The sequence below is a fragment of the Ochotona princeps genome, chromosome 19, assembly GCF_030435755.1.
Source record: "Ochotona princeps isolate mOchPri1 chromosome 19, mOchPri1.hap1, whole genome shotgun sequence".
Classification (NCBI taxonomy): Eukaryota; Metazoa; Chordata; class Mammalia; order Lagomorpha; family Ochotonidae; genus Ochotona; species Ochotona princeps.
Genome location: NC_080850.1, coordinates 18,114,298 through 18,134,560, shown reverse-complemented (window position 1 = coordinate 18,134,560; position 20,263 = coordinate 18,114,298). Strand labels below are relative to the sequence as shown.

Below are 20,263 nucleotides of genomic sequence, written 5' to 3'. Positions count from 1 at the left end.
ATGTTGACTGTCTCCAGGCCAGGCCCCCTCTCATACATCTTCCAAACTCTGACCAGAGCAATTTCCCCACAAATGCAACCAAAACTATGAGTCCCTAGGCAAAGAAGAAGAAGAAGAAGAAGAAGAAGAAGAAGAAGAAGAAGAAGAAGAAGAAGAAGAAGAAGAAGAAGAAGAAGAAGAAGAAGAAGAAACCATAGTGATTCCTCATGAGTCAATAAAACTCAAATTCTTCAATCAGTAAATTTCCTTAAGAACCCAGGCCAATACTAGCTCCTTGTGTAACTTAGATTAACTAGACCAGTAAACTACAAAGATCTCATGCTCTTATTTTCATTGTCTTTACTTATACTGACACCCCTTCTGTCTACTCCTGCCTCCTCAACGAAATTTTCTTGTCCTTGAACATTCAGTCAAAGGTTGCTTAGTGAAATTGTCCTTGATCATGGACTTCCTTTTGAAGCTAGAATCTGTCTCTCCTCTTTTTGAGTCCCTGTTATTTATTTTTTATACCTCAGTGCCAAAGCAGAGCATCCTGCATGATGGTCTGTTAAGCACAAGCCTCCCTTTAGTCTTAAAGGTACAAAGCAACCCCTTTAAACATGCAGTCTTGGCTTAGTTCTCTTGATGTGCCCCATGCCACATCCAGAGTAGTAACTAAGCATGTTTCCTACCTTCATGTGTCTAAACCAAACACCAACACTGAAGATAAAGTTTCAAAATATTACCTCCAACCTCGTTTCTGAGAATCCTTTAGCTCTATGTAAAGAGCAGTTTGCTTTGAACCATAAAACTTGGGCTTCTTGGGATGAGCGAAAGATAAATAATAGGGAAAAATAGTTCCTAAAATCATTCCTATCTACTCTACTATAATTCTGCCAATGGAACAAGAAGCTACTATAAGAATCATAAGCAAAGAAAAAGGTTATAATGCAAGAGTACTGTTCATCATTTCTGGTTTGCTAGATTGACATCAAGGTCTTTGCGTGGGTTTGGGAATGTCGAATTTGAATTTGACTCTAAATTAGAGATGGGCACAATGATTCTCTTAGGAGAGGGTAAAAGGGCACCCTAATAGTTAAGGATTAAATATTAAACCTTGCCCTTAAGGAAGCTGCTCAGAGTCAAAGACCAGGCATGACTAAGTCAGGAGAAGTGGCTGCTGGCCTCAGCTCTCTGGCCTTCCCTTCTGCCTATTTCTACCTTTTCTGTTTCCCAACATCCCACACACCATACTCTCCTGTTCTCTGTCCCATCCAGGGGTTCATAGATACAAATTTAAGATCTCTAAAACCTGGTCTGAGATCCATCTCTCTTGTCCAGTTGTGTGAGCTTGAGCAAATCACTCCTCATCTCTGAGGCTCATTTCTAGGCAATCAGAGACTACAAGTGAGGATTTTCCACCCAGCATAGGACTTTTTAGGATGATATTCAGCAAACTAAACACTTTAAAAATAAATGTAGGACAGTGAAATAGAAGATATGCACATCTATTTGCCTTGTCAAATCAATAGACGGATCTGCAAGCCCTTAAGTGGCCAACAAGACAACGGCACCTATTCAGACATAGCTTGGTTTTCTTGCCTAAATTATAAAGTGGAAACTGTGTAAACAGAAGCACATGAGAACGACAAAACAACGGAGTCAGAGTAGAGGATTAAAGATGCTCCCCCCACAGAAGGTCAAACCAATAATTGAGAGATCTACAGAGCCATCTAAAAGAGTTGGTGGAAAGCTTTGAGAAGCTCAGATTTACTTTAATGTTTATAGAGAATTACTACTATGAGATTTTTAAAGCTTTTTAATGTCCCCAGGTTTGTAATTTTGGCACTCCTTGACTGTATTCCTAGTGCGATTAAGCAGTTTAAGAAAAACAAAAAAACAAAACGAAAAGACAAAAAGGGCCTATGTAGTTATCAGGAACAGCAAGTCACTGGCAGCTGTTGGGAGTGGCTTCTTGTTTCTCCATTGAAGTGGCCTTAAAAATGCAGGTATATGCCACCTAACGCCAGTGAGGGTGGCCCACATGAAAAACACCAACAACACTTGCTGGCAAGGTTGCGGGGAAAAAGGAACCCTACTCCACTGCTGGTGGGGCTGCAGATTGGTACAGCCTCTATGGCAATCAGTATGGAGAATATTCAAACAACTCAAACTCGACATACCGTATGACCCAGATATAGCACTCCTAGGAATATATACAGAACACTTGTTTTATGAGAAACCAACATGCACTCCTATGTTCATAGCAGCACAATCAGTAATTGCAAAAACATGGAAACAGCCAAAATGCCCATCAACAGAGGACTGGATAAGAAAGCTATGGTTCATCTACTCCATGGAATACTACTCAGCTATTAAAAAAAACAAAATGCAGTTCTTTGTGGCCAAATGGGCCAAACTGGAAACCATAATGCTAAGGGAAATGAACCAATCCCAAAAGGTTAGGTACCACATGTTTGCCTTAATTTAATATGATATGATGTTAAGCATATCATGTTATGTTATGGATATTATGTCATTTGTAGTATATAAACTAAAATTGAACTGCGAATGGGGGGTCACAGAAAGTGGTTAAGAAATCGCATTTATTTTTAGCATGTTGACTGCTCAATATCATGTCAATTCAATCCATAATGATGTTAATTGTTGCAGATGGTATATTAGTGCTTTTATTTGACCGGGAAGATGCTCTGCTGACTCTGCCCTCAGACCAGAGAGGGTCTTCCCAATAAGTAGTTGGACTTGTCTGGACTATGGGATGTTGGACTCTATGCTTGGCAAATTCTTGCAGGGAGGGAACTTCAACTGAACTTGAACTATGGTTATGCAGCGGGGTGGAGGAACCCACCATGGGGGGAGGGTGGGGGGGAGAATCCCAGATTCTATGTAATTACAACACAATGTAATTAATGAATAAATTTAATAAAAAAAAGGCAGGTATATGAATTACAGCAGTGGAGGAGTCCCTTAGGATAACTCCCATTTATGAGCTAGGAATTATGCAGAAGAAATTTTTCTCACGCACTTCCTCTCTTCATAGCCTTATCAAATATATCATGCTATTATTCCCATTTTATGATCTGAGGAAACTGAGATTTGTAAAGGCTAGAGCAAGTAGCTCTCCTGAGATTTCAAAGGAAGAAACATTAATACCCCATAATGGCATCAGAAACCTGAGCCTCCACGTTCCTCAGCTGAGCTCTAATAACGCACCCGGTGTCCACATCGTCTCCATAAGGCTGTAAGAACAAAAGACTAGAATCAAAGGCCTTGATGCGTTATTGAGGCAGTAACATAAACCTGAGCTATAATCGACATGGGCCTTAATCCCAGGCCACTGATTGTATTTAAGAAACAGCATAGTCCTGCATCTCCATTTGCTCTGGCTCTAGACTCCACAGACGACAGAAATTGGGGATTTATGGAGCATTTGGGGATCATTTAACACATTCCTGCTACCAATCAGAAAATAACATAATCCTCCTGAAGGGGTAGGACTTTGCGTTCCTCTAACAGATCCCATAGAGGAGGTGAAGAAACCTACATGGCGTCCTCATCATGTCCAGTGCTCATTATCTGTGACTGAATTATGATTTCTATCCCTTGGGGTCTTGCAGAATTTGGGAGGGAAATACAGACAATTTCAGAGAGCTCATGTCCATAGACAACCCCCAGTGAGGAGCTGATGGCCACAGTTTACAAGTTCCTGGAACTGCAGTGAGACTTTTAATTCTCATACAGTCTGGCTGTGAGCACTAGGCAAAGTTGCTCCACCTCTCCAAGACCCATTTCTAACAGCCATCCAGGAAGGGGAGAGAGGGGTTTTGTACCCAATTAAAACCACAGAGGTCTCATCATCCAAAAATTCCATGAAGAAGTGGGGAAAGCACTTAAGAAAATTATATAGGTGAAGAAAAATCCATGGACATGTGCAGGACTGTGACATGGGTTGCGGTCATTTTCGTATAAAGAAAGAAGACATCTGATTGTGAAAGCAGCTCAAGGAGGGAGATCTGTAGGAAGCAGCAGGGTATGAATTAAAATGGCATCAGAGGAGGAAGAAATAGGGTTCAAGACAGGTCTAGCTTATACTGAGCTATTAAAGGAAGGAATCCAAAATGAAGGAGAAAACTGCTTTCTAACTTTTAGGAATTTGTAAAAATTCAAGAGATAAAATGTAGTGTTAAGAAAAAGACCCAAGAAGGCAATAGTTTCTCCTATAAATTCTCTGATGCTCCATTTCTTCCCCTGTCAAGTGGGGGGTAATATCTATACCTGCCTGGAAGGACACTGTAAGATGCAAGTTAGAAGTTGCACTTAAAAACCTGCACCTGACACAGTTGAGTCCTCAGGGGGTGGGAACTTCAGTTATGACAATGAATGTTTCATTGCAAAATACCTAACAAGGTAGTGTGGCGAATGAAAAGAACCGCATCTTCTTCATTTCAGACTAGAAGGACAAGTGAAAGAAAGTAGTATCTAAGAACACACAATCAGAGTTAGACTTTAGATGGACAGCTAACAGCTGTGAAGTTTTGGAAATTTTAGGAATAGTAGAGACAAGAGTACGGGCTAAACAGGGATTAAGTGAGCTGGGTAACGAGAACATCTGATGCTGACACAGCGTGCAACTTGTACTTAGTAAACCTTTGTTCCTGAAGAAAGACTAAGTACTACATGGAGGCTGACTGATCAGCAAGCATCACTGGTGCTGGCATGGTGGCAAAGCATGCTAATCCTCTGCTTGCAATGCTGGCATCCCCTAATGGGCACCAGTTTGTGTCCCAGCTGCTCCACTTCCAATCTAGTTCTCTGCTATTGTGCCTAGGAAGGCAGTGGGAGGTGGCCCAAGTGACCGGCCCCTGCACCCATGTGGGAGACTCAGAAGAAACTCTTGGCTCTCTGCTTTGGATCAATTCAGCTCCAAACATTTCAGTCATTTGGTGAAATAGGGTGGGGGCTAAGTAAGGAAATGGAAGATCTCTCTTCTCTGTCTCTCCTTCTCTTTCTGTAGCTCTTTCTAATAAAAATAACTTTAATCACAGACAAAAGACTTCTCTTTACTATTACTGCACAAGTGTTCTGTCTTCTGGAATTCAATCAAGAATGAGTGAAATGGAAACTATCACAGATATTTGAGATAAGAATGAAACATCTGATAATCTTTTGTTCCCTTGTGATTCAGCATAAAATAATCTAAGAATTAAATACAAGTTAACATTTTGTTCCTCCTTTCTTACTTTCATAGTCACCACCTTCTGCAAGGAAACAGCGCAATACTCCCATCCTTACTGCAGCTGTTCAACAGAGAGAGCTTGGAGCTTTGATAACCAGTTTTCCTTAAGTTGTTCACTCCTGTGAAGATTTTCTAGTTTTCCAAGGTGTGAGGTAGTGCATGACAGAGCTTTTCAACATCAAATCACCTTCGTGTTTCATCAAGATATACAGTCTTAATTCAAACCTATCCCCAATTTACTCATTCTCATCTGTCTTCTCCAAGCCTGTCTTCTGAGCCTGTATGAATGATGTCACATTGCCTCCTTCACAGCGTTAAAGGATGGCTCTTTTCTGGCTAATAAAGCAAGACACTCAAAACTCTTTGTTAATCATAACATGAAAAGAACAAGATGACATTCCATGGAGTGCATGTGTCAGAGCTGGGCCTTCTCAGTGGCTTAGACAGAGCAGTGGACAGCATATCCAGGCGCACATGGAGGATATGGAAGTACACTGAAGCCTGCAGAGGACACCTGGTACCACAACAGAGGTCGGAGGACAGAACAAGTCGATCAACCACCCCAGCCAAGAGTTGGTAGTGACTATCTGGGCAAACAGAGATTCTAAGGTGGACTATGTCAGCCAGTGGAGCTTGGAGAGATTTCATCATGATTGGAGTGGAAAGATGGCAGCAATACAGAACTGTTGAACTATCAAAACCACTTGAGCAGGACCCTCGGAGCATGCCCCACAGCGGGTACCCTGGAGTGGTGTCCGGTGGCTGCCCTCCATCCCAGGATGCACAGGCATTTGAGAGGCTGGGTGTGGCTTCTCCCCTTATCTCTCCCCTTTCCCCAGATAGAGGAAGGAAAGAAAAAGAATGTGGAAATGGTGATTTCACCACCTTCCTGCAGCCCTTGCCCCTTACCACCCTAATCAACCACGTAAAAATCATCAAAATAAATGAATAAATAAATAAAGCTTAAAAAAACTCTTGGTGAATCAGAACACGACAAGAACAAGATGACATTCTTTTCCTCAGGAGATGTGAAACTGTTAAACAAGTGGTCACATCAAGTGTAGGGTGAACTGGAGAAAGCAGATACTCTGTGGGTGGGAAAATAGGTCAGCACAGCCATGCTGGAAGACAAATTTGTAATAGCTATTCAACTTAAATGTGCACATTTCTTTCAGCCTAGATTTCTAACTTTTGGTTGCTACCCTAGATATTGTCGTAAATGCTTAGAGAGGCAAGCATTGGCCAAGATGTTCACTGTAGCACAATTTATAACAAAGACACTGGAAGAACCCAAACACCCCTCAAGGGGCAACAAAGCCTAAGAACAAATATGGTATGAAACATTTTTCAGTAATTTGGCATAATAATGCAGATTTCCCTGGACCAAAAAAGAAAGTGGCATAATAGGCAGTGTAAAGAAATAAAGCCAACTAGAGACTACAGCAGTTTGATAGCATTTTTCAAATATATAAACCTGCGCATTTTCTATATCTGTGTATACATGTAAGTGATAACACAAAGGTCTAGAATGATCATCTTCAGCTAATAATGGGTGATTATCTCAGGGGCAGGGGCCAGAATAAAGGAGGGGCATCCAAGAAGATTTTCTTTCTGTCTGTTTATCCGAAATTATCTCTATCTCTATCCTCCAGCACAATGCCTTCGTATCATACAATTTTAAATAAATATTAGCTTAAAAATGAATAGGTGATTTCCCTACTACCATTCCTGGCTTGAAACCAAACACTGCGTAGGAAGAAGTGAAATCTCAGTAGAAGGCTCTGGGAGAGAGCCCGGAAGCAGAGAGGGCAATCCAGCAGAGAAACCTGTAGTATGCTTCACTTTCATCCCAGCTCACAGAAGAATGTGAAATGTGGCCACTGCAGAGTAAAAATAGCCGATTCCAGAAAAGGCAGGCAAGCCACAGATTGTTCCTGTGGCCAAAGACAAATTACTCATAAAATACAGACCCCTTGGCCAGCACCACTGTGGAGTAGGCCAAGCCTTCAACTGTGGCGCCAGCATTCCATCTGGGTACCAGTTCATGTCCCAGCTGTTCCAGTTCTGATCCAACTTGCTGCTTGTGGCCTTAGAAAGCAGCAGAGAATGGCTCCAAGTCCTTGTACCCATGAATCCATATGGGAGACCTGGAAGAAGCTCCTGGCTTCTGTTCAGCTTAGCTTTGGTTGTAGTGGCCATTTGCAGAGTGAACAAACTGATAGAAGATATTCATTCTTTCTGTTTCTTTCCCTCTCCTTCTCTCCCTTCCCCTCTCTCTGTAACTCTGCCTTTCAAATAAAAATGAAATAAATCTTTAATAAAAAAACACAGTCCCCTTACCTTCAGGCATAGAAACATTCACTTGCTGTGTCAATGCCTGGAATGTTGATGAGAGAACCCATGCTTCAGATGCTTCAGGGGAAAAAAAAGCAAAAAAAAAAAAAAAAAAAAATCCTGATAAATTTCAACTTTGAGTTTCAAACAAGAAGATTGGCATGCTTCAAATGAGAATGACAAGAGTAAATGCCACCAAGTCCAGTGTGTAAAAGCAAACATGCTTGAGGTCTGAGATCTGCACAGAAAGGTCTCTCAGAGAGAGCATTGTGACTCAGCAGGTGAGGGACCACTTCAATGCCTGCATCCTGTATCAGAACCCCTGAGTTCCAGTCCATGCTCCGCTTTCAATCCAGCTAGCCAGCATCCTTCGAGGCAGCAGGTGGCAGTGTCAGTACTTGGCCCCCTGCACCCAGGAGGGAGACCTGGATGAATTTCCAGTCTCCTTTTTCATCCCTCTCTTCTCTCTCTCACTTCCTCTCTCTGTTTCTATCTCACTTTCCTGCCCTGCTTTTCAAAAAATAAAAATAAATATAACTTTAAATAAGTCACCCACACCTCTTTCTCCTCTCTCTATCACAGAAATGAACAAGCCACAAACATTGCCCTGATGCCAGTTTGTCCAGGTTGTCTTCATGGCACAAAGGATCAATATCATGCCTAGTCACCTGGTTCATTATCATGTCTACTCAGTGTTTTTCCTCCTTGTCTAAGGGGGAGGAAAGAGAGGGAGTGAGTATCCACCCACCTTTGGAGGAGAGCAATGGAGTGTCTGCTGAAGTTATCCTAACACTGGTCCATGAGTCACTGGAGGCAAGAAAAGTTTCTGATTCTGAAAAAAAAAGTTGACAAAAGATAGCTGAAGGGCCCAGTGCAATAGCCTAGTGGCTAAAGTCCTCGCCTCGCACACGCCAGGATCCCATATGGGTACCAGTTCTAATCCTAGTGACCCCACTTCCCATCCAGCTCCCTGCTTGTGGCCTGGGAAAGTAGTCGAGGATAGCCCAAAGCTTTGGGACCTGAACCCCTATGGGAGACCCGGAAGAGGCTCTGGGATCTTGGCTTCAGATTGGTGCAGCTCCAGCCACTGTGGCTACTTGGGGAGTGAATAATCAGATGGAAGGTCTTCCTCTCTGTCTCTCCTCTCTGCATATCTGACTTTCCAATAAAAATAAAATAACTCTCAAAAAAATAAAAAATAAAATGAATGGAGTTATCCAGACCTTACTGAGGCAAATAAAACCTTCTTCAAGCCGTCTTATGATTGCTTTTGGATGTTTTTTAGTTTGGAGTGTGAGGTTGGAATAAGGTGGGAGCTTTGACAAATCCTGCAAGCAATGCAGCTAACCACTTTGTGAGAGGTACTACGTACTGGCTCAAGAAGTCAGCTGGAGAACCAGAAGTGCTGCCTATTCAGAGAGAGAGAGAGAGAGAGAGAGAGAGAGAGAGAGAGACAGACAGACAGAGACAGAGAAAACCATAAAGCAAGAAAAGGACCAATTGTGAAACCATAGCCATAGCCACACCACCTCCCACCCCCATGCACACATTATTGTAGACTGAATTGTGTCCCTTTAAAGTTCTGATAACCCTCAGAGTATGTGAATTTTGAGAAATACCCTTTAAAGAGATAATTCAGGCAAAAGGAGGTGATATGGATAGAATTTAATCCAATATAAATGGCATCCTTACAGCAGATTAGGACAAAGGAGAGAGGAAGGCCACGTGAAGTCCAAGCAGGGGAGGAGCCTGCCATTCACAAGCTGAGAAGGAGGACATAGAAGAAACCAACGGACATTGTGGTGTAGTGAGTTAAGCCAACCTATAAAGCCAGAATGTCATTGGGCTACCAGTTGGGCTGCAGGCTGTTGTGCCTCTGCTCCAGCTCCCTGTTAATGTGCCTGGGAAAGCAGACGCAGATGGCCCAAGGACTCAGGTCCCTAGATCCAACAATGCTTCTGGCTCCCAGCTTTGGCCTGGCCCAACCATTCAGGAAGTGATCAGTGATGGATGATCTCTTTCTGCATTTCTCCTTCCCTCTCTGTAACTCAAATAAATACATAAATATGGTTTTTATAAAGACCACAGCCTTTAAAAACAGAAAAAAGAACCAACGAACACATTAACCTCAACCTGCTGGTCTCCATAAATGTGAGGTAACAGACTTCTGTCACTCTAGCCTGCGGTATTTGTTATGATGTGTCTAACTAACACATACACCAACAAAGCAAACCAACATACACACACACATGCAAGCAGCAAGTAGCTAGGTTACTACTTTAGTGAGAGAAACCTGCTCTCAGAAGCCCAGGACACATCTGCCAGAAAGACACATAGAAAGGCCAATTGCTCCACATACCTGCGGTGAGAATGGGCCCTTCTGTGACAGTGGTCAGGGGCCCTGTGGATGTCTCTGGAAGGGAGGCCAGGGTTGTAGCAGGGGGTGTGGTTGTCACTGCTGTGAGGAGAGCAGTGGTTGTCTGTAGTGTTGTCTCGGCTGTGAGATCAGGGTTAGTCCCGACCGTGGTTGGAAGCACTGTAGTAGTTGTTGTCAAATGGGGGGTGGTAGTTGGATGAGAGGTTGTTGTTCGGCGAGTGGTTGTGGGTGCTACAAGCAACAGAAGGTGAAAAAAAGCATGGTTGATGTCAAGAAAAGAACAAGGAAAAGGAAATGCCAGGAAATCTCAAAAAATCTTGTGGAAAAATGAAGGTAACAAGGTATCTTACTTTGATGCCAAATTTTTTTGATACCATATATTGTTTTCCATAATATGAATTTTCCATGAACGTTCTGAAGTTTATGAATTTCAAAAATGCCAATATCAAAATAAATCCATCGTTTGCTGCCATTTTCCACAAATTCGTATCTGCAATCTGACCATTTATGCTACTTTCTGTTGCCCTCTCTTGGTCCATAGTACCGCCCGCTGATTTTGGATTCCTTGCTGTGGGCATTGTGGCACAGTGAGTTAAGCTGCCACTTGGGACACTCACATCCCATATCAGATTATGGGTTCAACTCTCAGTTCCTCGGCTTCTGATCCAGCTGCTCACCACCAGGTACCCTGGAAGGCAGCAAATGATGAGTCAAGTGCTTGGGCTCTGCCACTCACACAGGAGACCAAGATGGAGTTTGGATTTCTGGCTTCAGCCCGGCCCAGCCCTGGCTGTTGAAAGCATTTGAGAAATGAACAAACAGATAAAATCTCTCTCTCTCTCTACCTCCCTCCCCCTCTCCTTTTCTTTCTACCTCGCTCCTTTTCTCCCTCCCTCTCTCCCTCTCTCTTTGCCACTCACTATTTACCTTTCAAGTAAATGAAAATAAATAGGCACCTAAAAATTAAAGCAAAATACGATTTTGTGTCTTGCTTCGATTCCTATTTCTTCCAATCTATGCTTCACACTTTGACTAAAGTCAGTATTTAAAACGAAAAAGTCTGATTATTTATACTCCCTGTTTAAAACTTGTACAGGGTCGTCCTTGCCCTTAAGAGTCCAATCCTGTATCATGGCCCTTGAGGTCTTCTGCCTCAACCCTGCCTTCTTTCCTATCTCATGTCCTCACTTCCCTCTCCCCACGTTTTCTAAACCAGCCAGCCTTGCTTCAGTTCTTTGATCACGGACCTTCTAGCCACAGCAACTTGGACTCGCGGCTTCCAACTCACTCATGGCCAAGGCTGAGCGACTCCTTGTTAGCCCTCGGGTCTCAGCTGAAAAGCCACTTTTGCAAGGAAGCACACAGACTCGGCACTAACTCTAAAGCTTCTCTGTGAAGTGTGTTCCTGCTTTATACTCCCAGCATGTATGCGCTGCCTAACTGCACATCTGATTATTATTGTTCAGTGGCTGCTTCTCCCATTCGAATGTAAGCACCATACAAAAAAAAATCTGGAATTTATTTTATTCTCTGCTGAAAATTCAGCTCCTATCACAGTACCTGGCACAAAGTAGGAGCTCCTAAAACATTTGTATGGATATAAAAGGAATGTGTAAATGAACAAATTGATCCAAATTAGTCCCAGAGTATGCAACATGGTGGGAGAATGTACTTTTTTAAAAAGATTTTATTTATTTTTATTGCAAAGTCAGATATATGCGGAGAGGAGGAGAGACAGAGAGAAATATCTTCCGTCCGATGATTCACTTCTCAATTGACCGCAACTTCCGGTGCTGCGCCAATCCGAAGCCAGGAGCCAGGAGCTTCTTCTAGGTCTCCCACGCGGTGCAGGGTCCCAAAGCTTTGGGCCATCCTTGACTGCTTTCTCAGGCCACAAGCAGGGAGCTGGATGGGAAGCGGGGCTGCCGGGATTAGAACCGGTGCCATATGGGATCCTGGCGCATTCAAGGTGAGGACGTTAGCTGCTAGGCCATGGCGCCGGGCCTGAGAATGTACTTTTTGAGGTATTAAACTGGTTCATGGCCGCACCTGAATTGAGGTTGATTAGGCAATTAAAACTAGGTTTAATCTCCACAGTCTGTTCTACAGATCTCATCTTCTCTGGAAAATAACAAATTTCCATGGATTATAATGGACATAAAGTTATCATTTTGTTCCATTGTAAATGACCTCATAGACTACTTAGGTCAACAAATATTTTATAAAATAATTATTGGATATGACATATTTGAAAAAGGAAGACTTTAGTGCTCCTGCACAGTGACGTAGCCAGCTAATCCTCTGCCTGTGAAGCTGCCATCCCATATGAGAGCTCCTTAAAGTTCCCGTTGCAATACTGCTCCCTGCTTATGCCCTCAGAAATCGGCAGAGGATAGCCCAAGTCTTTGGACACCTGCATCCATGTGGGAGACCAGGAAGAAGCTCCAGGCTCCTGACTGCAACTGGTTCAGCTCTGGCCACGACAGCTATCTGGGGAGTGAACCAATGGTGGTGAGACATCTCACTCTCGGTCTCTCACCTCCCCCTCAGTCCCTTTCTGCCTCTCTCCTCTCTATTTTTTTCTCTCCTTCTCGCTCTATAACTCTGCCTTTTAACTAAAAATATAATAATAAATGAAATAAAATCTCGATTTAAAAAAAAGAAAAACTTCAGTTGGAGTTACTCAGTCCCAATTAAGCTCATTCTTCTCTTCGAAAAAACTGCTAAGACTGCCCAAACTATCAGCTTACAAGCTAAAACTAAGCCATGGGTATATATTATCTTCTTTACATGTTTTTTTAAAGCATGCAAACAGCAAAATATTGCCACATAATTCAAATGAAAATGAGGAGCTATAAAAACGTAAGGCCCAAGTCTTCCAGGTGAACCCTTCCTGGATAAGCACGAGCTGCTTTGTTCAGACTGACTGCAATTGCTTCCCTCCTGGACTAACTCATTTCTGTGTCTTTCTGAGCTTCAAGGCTTTTGAAGCTCACCTGCTTGCTCCATACTGCGGCTTCTCACTTCACATGGAATCTTCCACTCACTACTTAAGTAAAAACCCTTTCCCACTACCCATTAAATTTGCCCCATTAGCAACTGAGTCTCCTTGAGCACAACCCAAGCCCTCCATTTACTCACCTCTCTTTAGCTGCAGACGAATATTCTTCTTCACATCATTGAACCAGCCGGGTACCTCTATGCGGCAGCAGTACACACCACCGTCATCTTCATTGGTATTGGAGATGGTCAAGGAGACATCACCTCTTTGGATATTCCCCAAAAGCGTGTATTTTGATGATTTACGTGAGATCACCTTTGTTCCATCAGTGTGGAGAAGCTCCTGGTTGCATTTGGAATTGGGGCATGGTCCTCTGCCCCAGCACATGCTGTTGCTGCTGCGAGACCAGGATGCGTGCGTACAGGGCAAAGTCACTGGCTTGCCCAAAACTCCAGTCTGGACTGTCTCTGATGCAGCTGAGGCTGTGAGGGACAAGAAGAGAACCAGTTCACACAGTGCCTAGAACTCCAGACAGGCTATGCAGTTCGTGTACTATCAGATGCTTCCAGGAAGAGGTACAGCATGACTCTGTAACATTTTCCAGCTTAGATTTAGTGTATCTTTGGACTCTGTCAAGCCCCTGATTCCCCAGGCTCTGTCTGCTGGGAAGAGATAGCTGACGACTTGAGTATCTAAACTCACCTCCAGAGCTAAGCAATTTTACTGATACAAACACTCTCTCATCTGGAGCGCCATTGAAAAAACTCAAATGAAAAACCCTGATCCTAAAACCCAATTTCACTGAATCATATAAAAAGGCCCTAAACACAATGTCCTGGACAATTGGTTTGTTGTGAGACATCATGAATTAGATAAAAACACAAAAGCACTTTACAAGATGTAGGCATAGCCAAAGGCTTCTTAGAAAAGTCACCAAAAGCATAGGCAGTCAAAACCAAAATAAATAAGCAGGACTACATCAACATAAAAAGGTTCTATACAACAAAGAAAACCATCAATAAAGTGAAGAGGTTACCCACAGAATGGGAGAAAATCCTTGCACAATACACTACAGGTACAGTACTAATATCCAGAATTTACAAAGAGCTTCAGAAACTCAACAATAGCAAAAACTAACAACCCTGTTAAGAAATGGTGAAGGAAATGAGCAGGCATTTTTCAAAAGAACAAATTCAAGTGGCTAATAAACGCATAAGAAAATGCCCTGGCTCCGCTGCTATTAAGGAAATGCAAAACAAACAAGCAAACAAACAGAAAAGTACATTGAGATCCCACCGAACTCCAGTGAGAATGGCCTATATTCAAAAATCTACTAATAACACCTACTGATGTGAACATAGGGGAAAAGGTACTCTGCTCCACTGTTTCTTGGAGTGTAGGTTAGTGCAGCCACCATGGAAATCAGTATGAAGAGTGCTCAGAGAACTGAAAATTAATCTAACATATGACCTAGCTATATCCCACTCCTGGGAATATAACCAAAGGAAGTAAAATCTGCATGTAAGAAAATGACCTGCAACCCTTTATGTATAGCAGCAGAATCCACAATAGTGAGACAGGGAAATAATCCAGATGTTCATCAAAAGAGGAATGGGTAAAGAAACTTTGTGTATCTATTCCATGGAATATTACTCAACCAGTAAAAAGAATGAAATTCTACCACTTGCAACAAAATGGTCCCACCTAGAAGTCATTAAGCTCATTTAAGTCAATCCCCAAAGGACAAATAGAATATGTTCTCTCTGACATAAATAAGCATTCATGCAAAATACAAAACAAATACATAGAATAACAAGTATATACATAAATCTTCATCGATGAACTGTATAATGGAGACTAGCATACCAGGAAGTGAACATATGCTGCAATAGGCTATTCTACTCCCAAATACAAGGCAGACTCCCAGTGAAACAGTTTAATATACCTTGAAAATACGATACCAGATTTTCTATCTTTGTCTATGCCTACAATTCCTTGATACACTTAAGTAGCAGAATGTTAAACTTATAACTGTTACAACTGTAATAATACGGGGGGGAATGAGGAGGGGGAAATGAGGGCGGGAAAAGGAAGGGCAAGGAGAGGAAATCCCTGTACCTACAAAAACATCCTGGAAAATAACAAAAAGAATTTCAAAAATATGAATTCAGGTGCAGTTCAGAAATTATTTAGTTTCCACTGAGGAAACAGTAACTATATAATTTATGGGATCCAACGTGATGTTTTGATCCATGCATATGTTATAGAGGATTCAACTGGGTTCAGTAACATATCCATAAGTTCATCAACTTAATTTTCTTTTATAGAGTGAACATTTTAAAAATATAGCCTCTAAGGAATATTTTGAAATTATCTTATTTGAAAGGCATTATGGAAAGAGAAGAAGAGAGAGAAAGAAATCTCTCTTCAACTGGTTTACGCCCCAAATGCAACAGTCAGGGCAAGGCTAGGCTGAAGCCAAGTGTACAGAACTCCATGCAGGTGACCCATGATGATGGCAGGGGTCCCAGGACTTGATCTTTCATCTATTGCTCCCAGGTTCATCCGCAGAGAGCTGGATCAGAATCAGAGCAGCCAGGACTTGTCCTGGTTCTCTGATATGGGATGCCAGTATCAGAGGTGGCTTGACCCACTGTCCTAAATGCTTGCCCCTATTTTAGTAATTTTGAAATATGCAGAACATTATTATTAACTCTAGACACCATGCAGAGAAGTAGATGCCCAAAACTTAAGATTTCAGTCCGACAGTCTGTTGCTTTTGATTGACATCTCTCCCTTTCCCATCACCTTCCTCTGCTAATCACTTTGCTTCTATGAGATTGACTTGCTTAGATTCTGCACATAAGTAACAGTTTTGTCTTTCTATTTCTGGCTTGTTTCACTCAGTAAAATACTTATTTTGAAATGTCAGAGCTATATGGGTCATAGGAATTATCTGTAATAGCAGTGTAACTTAAAAAATGCTGGAGGCCTGAGGTTTACTACATTAAGCGATGTGAAATGGAATGCTTGAACACTAAAAATGAAGTATAGGTGTTTCCCAACTTTGGCCACTCATCAGCATAACCTTCCTTCCTTGTTAAGACAGTATATGTAATTACGCAATACTGAGTCAGACCTCTACTGCCAACACTCATGGATATGTACATTAATCAAGTTCTAGGTTGTTCTAATGTAGCTGAACCCTCTTACCCAGCATATGTAAACCACTACATTAGTTCTTCTAAGAGCATTTTCATTTCTGATATTTTGTGAAATATATTCACTACTGCAAAGCTGAAGCCCGTTTGTTCAACTAGGGATCAGCAAATGCTTTAATTTCTAACCCAAATGCCATTGAGGGGAGACCCAGGCAAGCTGTGGTTCCCAAATGGTGAGGACCACATCCAACTTCCGCATGGGTACTTGGGTTACCATTCATTATTCTCTCCAAGGTACCTTCCTTTGAGATTCTCCATTCTCTGACGTGGTTCACCCTGCTGGCTGAGTTGTGAGACATGGCCATCAGTGCCATGGTGCTTTGTGACTCTGCTCGCAGAAGCATTCAGCTTCCTCCTCTGGTGAAAGATGGGCACGAAACCCAAAAGTTACCCAGATGCTAAGCAAAGTCACACTTCCTGAGTTTTACCCAGACGGCTTTGAGGAAAAGTCATTCCCCATTTCTTTCCTTTCCTGAACTCAGTCTTTTCAATTTGTCCCAATAGAAATGTCTCACGGATATAAATGCTATAAGAAGCCCACTTTGTGTCCACAAGAAACCAGGCAAAATACCAGAAGGGTATTGCTGTCACCCCCAGATGAATTGTTAACCTACACACATGTGCTTAAACTAACAACTACCAAAGTATGAGCTTGTTTCAATGAATATTTGGTAAACTTTTAAAATATACACAAGAATGCTTTCTACTAGATATTTAGAAGTTCGTTTTCCAGAGTACTAAATTGATATTTAAAGATACTATTCAGGAAGACCCAAAAGCAAAAAATAAAAAAAAGGACATAATAGGCAATTCATCAATAAGAAATAAGCCATAAGCCAATAAGCCATAAGCCATAAGCCATTTTACTGGTTAAAAAAAAAAAAAAGACTGATACTATCAAGTGTTGGCTAGCATGTAAGTAAACCAGGCTACCAGACATTGCCAGAAAAGATGTGGGAAAGGACTTAACCTTTGGAATAAACTGGAGTAAAATGAGGATGAGAACAATTTTAGCCAACCTCTAGAGGTAATTTAGCACCTCCCATTAATATCAAATATGCATGTGTCCTAGCCATTTCACTTTAGTTATCCAAGCCAGAAAAAACCAAAACCAACCAACCAAAAAAAAAAAAAAAAAAAAACTCAAACAACCCATGTGCACGAGGACACCTCTTGCAAATGCCTATTGCAGCCTTCCTATGTATGTGAATGGGGTAGACAGTACCACATTCATCGCCAAACTATTCTGTGTTTATTCCATGGACTTTTAAATAGATAAGAAATATGTTAGATCCACATGATTTAACATGAAAATTACAAGACATACAAATGAATGAAAATGAAGAATTCTGGAATAACACATAAAATATAAAACCCCTTTTGCTAAATAAATGAAAACATTTTGCATAGAAAAGCATCTGGTGAGATGTAGCCCACACTCATTGTCAGGTGCCTCCCTGATTACAGGAAACAGGACTGGGATTCAGAGCAGAAAGCACCAGGGATGTGAGTTTTATAACATTTCAATTTTTTCCACTGAAAGTGTTTTTGTATTACTCATCTGATTAAAAATTAATATTAAAAAAAGGAAGTAGACAGCTTGGTGTGGCAGAAAAACACCCATTAAGCTTACATTGTAAATCTTATTCTTCTCCCTACCGCTTTCTTGTTCTTGGAGGAAAGCCACAGTAATCATTACCACAAAACAAAGAGGATAATACTCACCCCAGAAATGCTGTTAAGGTTCACATGAGATGAAGCCTCCTGCGCTACATGAGATTAGTAAAATAGTATAAAGGAAAGCAAGCACATCAGAATTTAGAAATAGGATATGATATGGCTTCAGCAGCAAAAGGCAATACTTAGAATGAAACCCATTTCCCTCTTCTAGAAGGACTAAGAGCGGGTACCACGAGGCTCTGGCACCACCTCTGTTTCTTCTGCAGCTGAGGCCCTTAAGCAGAGCCGCTCCCACGGCAAGCTCTCAGCTGCCCCCTCTGCAGGGCGAGGGGTTGATTAGGCATCTAGATGCAGCACACACAGTGAATCCAAGCAGTTACTGTCTTATAATTTGGCATTTTAGAAAAGAACACATGAAAATAAATCCAAAAGTAGATTCAGTTCACCAGGTGCAGCCCCTTACAAGCAGAACTGGAGAAGCCCACTCTACTCGTGTCCTAGCAGTAGCAGGGCAAGTGGACAGCAATTTTTGCCACCATAAAATCCTCAAAATCCCAAGGTTCCGGGACAAGACAAAAGCCAGTTACTAACACTGTGCAAGATGCTAGTTTCTTACATCCAGATTACAATGTGCTAACACCAACCTGTGCAAGTAACACAGGCTGCTTCCAGCCCCTAATGATTATTTCTTGAGTTATCTATCACACACTCTACGCAGAACTGGGTGTTGGAAAGCAACAAGAAACAAAGCGTTGGTCCTCCTGGAGCCTTCAGGGTGTCCCGGAAAAAGGGCACTTAAGAAAGCATGGACTCCCAGGTGACCAGTTCTCTAGCACTGGTGTATCAGAGAGGATGAGAACTCAGCACAGTCTAGAGGCCACTGGGTGACCAGGAGAAGCCACAGGGAGTTAGTTACAAGGGAAGGCAAGGAACGAAGACAGTGTGATATTGATGTGAGAGGAAAAAGATCACATTTGTTTACCTTAAAAATATAGATGCTTTCTCATGTAGCACATTTGAAAGATTCATGAGACACCAGCAAAGAATTTCTAAAACTGCAAGGATCATTAAATACAGTCTAGTTCTTAAATTATAGGTTGTTAAAACTGGCCACATTCAGTGCCCTCATTTCACGTGTGGAAGAGCCAGGATGATTTAGACATAGTCCTAGTCAATGGCTAGAGAGTAGGAGTTGCCTGCAGGACACACTGACAGGATGAGGAGGTCCCCACCTGCCCAAACCAAGTGTGGGTATTAGCCACATTCAACACCTGAAACAGTGTGCAGCAGAGAAAGCTCACCCCAACAAAACAAAACAACAAAACAAAAAAAACCAACAAAAGACCTCTGCAAAGGAAGACAAGAATGAAAATTATAACAAGGACTTACGTCAAAACAAACACCCCTGACTCTCATGGAAGCAACCCCAGCAGAGGAAACATTTTCTCTGTTTTACCTGACCACTTATTCCTGAACAGCCATTTCGAATTTAAGAACAAACTGTTACACCTTAAAAAGCTCCCAATCAGGTTCAACTTTAGATTAAGTCCAGCATAACCAAGCAGAGGAGAAAGCTTCCAAACAGCAAGCCTGTGGGTAAGGGGAGAGAGGCTAGAAGGAAGTGGGCTTCCGCTCTACTAAGACACAAGCAGCACACAGAAAGCCATGCTGGATTACAAGCCCTCCAAGGAAGGCTCTGGAACACTCACTCAGGTAAAGCCACTTAATCCCAATCGCCAGCCAGAAAATGAAAAGTCTCCTGGACATGGTGATTGTCAACAGACCCAGGAGCCTGTCTGTCTGTCCATAGCCCATTTCTTATACCACAGGGATTGCTGACAGGGCAGGACTTTCCTGTTTCATTTCTCTTTTTAACTTCATAACCTTCCCATTCTCCTGTCCTGAATGGCCTCCACCAATGGGGGACACATGATAAAATGTGCTGAGCACTTTACTCCTGGAGACTAGTGTGAGCAAACAAATATGGCATGGGCCTCTATGTGCACGCAGTTTCCTATCTGTGCATGCACCTGTGCTGGGGTGTGTGTGTATGTGTGTGTGTGTGTGTAGTCTGTACATAAACCACATTTATTCAGAGTGCTGTGTAGCCTGTGATTAAATACAACTGACTGCCAGCATTAGCACTCATGTACATATAGATTCCTCGTGCAGGTCAAAGGAAAGACTGGAATTGACTCTGCTACCATCTCGCTTTCCCTCATCCTGGTCCCTGGCCCCATTGTCCTCATAATGGACAAAAGGAAAACAGAGCTGCAGTTAGTCACCCCACAAACCAAGTTTGTCAATCTCGGAACAAAATGAATGGTCCCAACAAAACAGTTGAAGATGCTGATATTCGGATTCCCCACACCAACACAATCTGGACTCCTTTGATAAAATTTACCAGTAGATTA

General features: G+C 42.2%; 1 protein-coding gene across 1 annotated transcript in view; it reads right to left on the bottom strand.

Moving 5' to 3' along the window:
* The window catches only part of TIMD4 (T cell immunoglobulin and mucin domain containing 4), a 40,336-nt gene extending 20,647 nt beyond the window's left edge, over nucleotides 1-19,689 (bottom strand). The window contains exons 1-5 of the mRNA XM_012927674.2: nucleotides 19,559-19,689; nucleotides 13,089-13,430; nucleotides 9,930-10,178; nucleotides 8,319-8,402; nucleotides 7,577-7,648 (exon numbers count right to left, since the gene is read on the bottom strand). Coding sequence (XP_012783128.2) covers nucleotides 7,577-7,648; nucleotides 8,319-8,402; nucleotides 9,930-10,178; nucleotides 13,089-13,430; nucleotides 19,559-19,664 — 853 coding nt within the window. The 5' untranslated portion in view covers nucleotides 19,665-19,689. The remainder of the gene's footprint in view (nucleotides 1-7,576; nucleotides 7,649-8,318; nucleotides 8,403-9,929; nucleotides 10,179-13,088; nucleotides 13,431-19,558) is intronic.
* Nucleotides 19,690-20,263: the final 574 nt, after the last annotated feature.